Consider the following 5,697-nt stretch of genomic DNA (forward strand, 5'->3'; position numbering starts at 1 on the left):
TGTGGGGTCGTGAAGCGTGAGTATTTATATATTGTAGTGTGAGTTGTGTGAGTTTAGATGGCGTGGCCTCCGAGACTCCTGACTCCGGGTTTTGGGGCGCCGCCACAATGGAATCTGGATGGGCTTCTATCGAGCCTAGGGATAAGAAGTCTAAGGCCATTAGATTTCTTGTTCCACAAGAACTACGTCAGGCTTGATCCCTATATAAAGGGTACGTAGACAGATTGAGAGGGTAATAAGTTGAGAGTTGAAAAGAAGCCACCACTTACTCTGATCAATCTCAGCCCAAAACAACCACAAACCACCACACACCGCTTGATTTTCCGGCGAAAAATCACCGTCTTAGATCTTAATTCCGGCGATAAACCTCAATCTTTGTTGTTACCAGATTCCTCCGTCAATAATAACATATGTAAAAAAAGATCGCTTAATATCGATGTTATGATGATTAAAGATGAATAAGAACCACTACTTGTTTATAAATGTAGTGGAAGGCAAAACTAAGTGTTGGGATCAGCTTGGGTGACATATATTCTAAAGTAAGGTCCTACCTTAAAAGTCTGAACACAAATCACACATACAAACAGGGACGGACGGAGCTAGAAAATAGGGTATGTGGTGACGAAATTTTTTTTGAATTAACTAATATATATTTTTAATTTATTATATATTAAATAAATTCATAAATATTATCTTTAACAATTTCAATGTACAAAATATATTTGAATTCATGTATCTAGAAAGGATGGCTATAACGTGTTTGTAGCATATTGACATAGATTACAAATTTACCACAAAAAGGATGAAATCTTAGCAAGAAATAGTATGTGAACAGATAAAAGAAGGGGAAGCTTAGGTAGTATTTTGGATGAGGAATCAATGGGATCGTACTTTCTTCCTTCTTTTCTCCTGAACTAAATTAAGTATCTAAAGCATCAACCTTTCGGCAAACAATTTAGCATAGTGGTGGGGGACACAAAACAGGATTAAGAAGTCTGCCTTTTTTCTCAAGGGATCACAACTGATATAAACTTTCAATAATCCTGTTTTATATCAGTTTAAAACAGGATAGTAATCTTGACTACTTTTACTTAGTCACTTCTTTAGGATAAAAATACCGTATTTTAGAAAGAAAAATATGTTAAGCATAAATATGATCCAAATAAAGATGTTCCCTACACAATGGAACTGAAACATTATTCATCCAAGGTGCAGAGATGCAAGGACTAGGTAACATACATGATACATCTATCTAGCATGTCCGGTAAACTGCACAATTACATAGAGTTTCATTTTCATAAACATTAGCTTATTATAAACGAAATGTACAGAGTAAGTTCCTGTAAAGGAAATTTCTGTTTGCCCCGTGTCGGACATTTGGACACGATACTTATTTAGTGTCGGATTTTTTGACTTAAATATGAATACTTTGACCAATTTATAGATCAAATATTAGTTACATTTAATATATAAAATAAATATTCAAGAAGAAAAAAGAAGTGAGAATGAGATAAAAGTAGGAAGATGCCAAATTTATAAAGTTCTTTAGAAAATCAAGTTTAATAAAAAATGTCTAATTTAACATATTTTTTTATTAATAAAATATGTCAGGTCCCGGTACTCGTAACGAAAAATAGAAAAATGTCCTCGTGTCCCCAATTTTTAGACATTTTAAATTATTCGACACTATACACCCCGAGTCGAAGTAACATAGAATAGCACAACATATACATTTCTTGATCTCCAGCATACAGCTTATACTATTTAATAGCCTTAATTGGTTCAAACCTGACAAAAAATAAGGGAAGTTGAGGTTTATCAACCAAGGGCTAAGAGCATCCGCACCGCCACACCCGTTTTTATCTTTTTTTTAACCCAGCCGCATGCCACATAGAGAAAAGAGGTACACAAAGAAAAAGTGACAAACTTATTCCAGCCGTCCAACCCATTTCACACTTTCCAATACATGTTTTTTAATACATGTTTTTTAATGTATTATGTATCATGCTTTCGATTTTAAACAATTATACTGTACTGGTTATATCCTAATAAATTTTTATTGTTTCTTTTACAATATTCGACATGCATTTTAAGGCGCATATAAAATATAATTAAATAACTTTTTTTCAATTTTTTTCTAAATAAAAATTCAAATATTGAATTTTTTTCTCACATTTTGTAGAATCCGTTATATTGTTATTAACATAAATTTAATAAAATAATTTTATAATTTAATTTTAAATTTAATCTTTAATAATCAATTAAAGTGATTAAAAATTTAAACAAAATTTATTAGAAAAAAACATGTATATTTAAAATGTATCATGTGTAATAATTAAAATGTATCATATTATTAAAAAAACTTGAAATAAACAACATCACGTAAGAAAACATTAAAAGTCAACGTTACAATATAAAAAACTTAACGATTATTATGAAACTGTCAAATATACTGAACCAAGTCATTTTGTAGCTGATGATGTGTCCTTTTATCCCGCATATGTAACGTATTTTGACTATATGTTTTATATGGGATAAATGGTTCTTCTCCTAAATTTGGTTGCAATAAACCATTTGCTGCATCATCGTAAATTGGTAAAGGACCAAATTAAGGTGTGTAAGTGTCCCTGCCGTTTTTGACATTATGATGAATGCTCTTATTATTATCGTTAGAAAATTAACATTAAAATGTATACGTTACAACAGACAGTTTAACAGCAAAAAATAAAAACACACTGTTCCAGCACATGTCTCACCTGTAAAATTAGAACAAAACAATAATATAAAATTGAAATGGGCAGAACTGGGTCAGCCCATTCTGGTGGGACTGACCAATTTTCTTCCCGTTCGTTTAACGCGTGAAAACAATAAAAAGAGAGCCCAGGTCCTTTTTGAAAGTCCCTAATCACAAAGTAGTCTCCGGTGCTGATGGTCTAATGTAAAACCTTGAGTGAATACTAATATTTGCGGCCTTAAACAGAAATCTGAGCACGAAGCCCCAAATTATCATTGTTTACCTAATGTAGTTGTCACAGAAGAATTTGCTCACATGACAGAAGCTTTGTTTATTTTATTTTTGAATAATCAGGCTTACATGCCTTTTAAACGAGTAATGAGTATATATTCTCACAAATTTTGGTGATGAGCGATAATCGAACTCATGAACTGAGATGCAAGAAATAAGTTCTTATTACTTGAATTATCTCATCGCGATGAAGAGTTTAATTACACAAACCATTGACATAGCTGGCTAAATCATTAGAATGAAAAGGCAACTGAAAGACCGATAATTTATTTTTTAAGATCAACTTCCCCAAAATTCTGTTTCCCATCCTGCAAAGGTAAAGTAAACTTTTAAGGCACAATATACTGAAGGCACAAAGTTGCATTTGTTTTTTAACAGATGAATATAGCTATTCTAGAGCACTATTTTACATTTTCAAAATGATGCTGTCCACCATGTCTACGGTTCTGGCCCAGTAGTTACACCCTTGTAGTATTGCTTTTTCCCTAACCTAACTGAAGGAAACACATACATATTGATTTCCAAAAATCCATACTAGATGTTCTACAGTCTGCTGCAGCATTAGTCGTGACAAGAAAAAGAACTGACAATAACATAAATCATATCACAAAGTCTGAAAAGCCAGACAGGCAAGAGTTGCCCACAAGGGGAAAAGCAGGAACAAGGACGATTGGATAAATTAATCTTACATTTCCTCAAAGTTATTACGCGTGCTGATAAGAACAGACTTAAACACGCTATACAAATAGCTTCCGGTGTAAATTCAGGAATCTGCCTATAAATCATTTGGCATGTAGTCGCTAGTCAGCATCTCTAAGTTTATCTTATCTTAGTCATTACATCTTCTTCAATGATTCTAATTCAGTTCCGTCGTATCTCTCAAAGGAAGACAAGGGCATCAAAACTCACCATGGACCTCAAATTATTATAAGCACGAAAATCTAGATTTAGCCAAATTTACCTTAACGTATACATATGATAACTCTACGAGGATAATGTTACAAAAAGTTTCTCAGATTCACACAACATAATTCACAAAATACAACATTAGATGTTTGTGACACACTGACACTCACCAGAAAGACTCGACAGATGATCTGAAATCTAAACCTTGAGGTTTTTATATTACAATCTCAATAACCATAGTCTTCGCGCAAAACAGGCTGTTAGAACCAGTAACATTAACCAGTCTTCATAACATCAATGTAATCATTTCAGTTTCCCTATCCACTGGTCTTAAAATAAGATGTGCATCCAATATCACTACAAGATTCTAAACTCAACAGACTGATGCATCCTCATCTACAACATCCAACATCGTACAAGGGAAAACATAGAAAACCGTCATGCAAAAGACGGCAGAGTTAGAGAACAGAGTAAAATCTCTTCAACTGTATTATAATGTCTCACGAGATTGAGTCCTTGACAATGCACAATTACTCATTCATTACAAGCAGTATCTCAGCACCGCCAGAGATGGCACTATCTAAGAATTCCCTAACTTCCTCAGTATCTTTGAAAGTATAAGGAACAGAAAAATCACTATCCAAATTAAACCAAGCCCCCTTAATCCTTCTCAAAGCAACCCAATGCCTACTTCTCCAAAGCCCACCATACTTACTTTCGGGTACATTGAGCACAATACCCATTAATTTGCGTTCCGATCCATCAAGATCAAGAGAAGCCGCTCCATTTCTCCGATCATGCCAGACAACCTTCTTTCCCTTTCCTTCAAGTGCCGCAATCAACACATTTATATCATAATTCCCCGTGAATGCATTATGGTGAGGCTTGAAAATAAGAGAAAAAGGTGTCCACTTTTCTTTAGTTGGATCATCAAGAACTAATTTTTCAGCAATAGCATCCAAATCAGCTCGAGTAAATGCATTCTTTTCCTACATCAAGTAAAGTGTTTGATACTTCGCCCATTTTCCAAGAATCCCAGTTTAGAGTTTTCAAGTGCAGTAAAAAAAATCAAGCAAGCAAAATTAATTAAATTAGTAGTCCACAGAACAGATCAACTCACAAAGGCAGATACAAAAAGCCCAATTTAATTGGATGAAAAAGAAAGTGCCTAGATATATGAATCATACATAACAACATATATGTATATGTAGAAGAGAGTGTAACAAGGGGGTACCTGGAAAAGATTGTTAAGGGAGTGTAAGAGACAGAACTGTAGTTTTTGTTTCTCATGATACAATTGCAATTGCTTCTGCTGTTGCTGTATGTTTTCATCCATTGGATAACTTTTTTTGGTAACTTACCAAACAAAATTAACAAGTCTTATTATTGGTACAATCTCATCAAGATCATTTGTATATATTCTCAAAAAACAAACGACGGTTAAATAGCAAAGTGGTTGGACCATATATTACTGGCTAGACTCATATATATCTATAAGACTATACCTATACGACTGTACCTATCTATCTATCCATCTATCCGCGTCTATTATTTATCTATACTATATCTATCTCTCAATCTATCTATCTTCTGTACTATACTGTTATAACTAGAACACCTCTATTTGTTAGTCGGTTGGTCGGTGCAGTTGTTTGGTACGACAAAACAAATAACAACCGTCAGATCTAAAGTCAGATAGATGAGAACTGTTGAATGCAATAATAAAATATTATTATATTAATATTTAAACTGCTTTCATGATTCAG

At 33.5% G+C, this 5,697-nt stretch overlaps 1 protein-coding gene across 1 annotated transcript; it reads right to left on the reverse strand.

The window, feature by feature from the left end:
* Positions 1 to 4,021: 4,021 nt before the first annotated feature.
* On the reverse strand, positions 4,022 to 5,452 carry LOC141666564 (josephin-like protein). Its single transcript, XM_074472628.1, has 2 exons — positions 5,166 to 5,452; positions 4,022 to 4,920 (listed from the first exon to the last, which is right to left on the reverse strand). The coding sequence occupies exons 1-2, from the start codon at positions 5,265 to 5,267 to the stop codon at positions 4,462 to 4,464; spliced, it is 561 nt and encodes a 186-aa protein (XP_074328729.1). The 5' UTR covers positions 5,268 to 5,452; the 3' UTR covers positions 4,022 to 4,461.
* Between the last annotated feature and the right edge of the window lie 245 nt (positions 5,453 to 5,697).

Source organism: Apium graveolens, chromosome 6 (genome assembly GCF_009905375.1).
Source record: "Apium graveolens cultivar Ventura chromosome 6, ASM990537v1, whole genome shotgun sequence".
NCBI classification, from domain to species: domain Eukaryota; kingdom Viridiplantae; phylum Streptophyta; class Magnoliopsida; order Apiales; family Apiaceae; genus Apium; species Apium graveolens.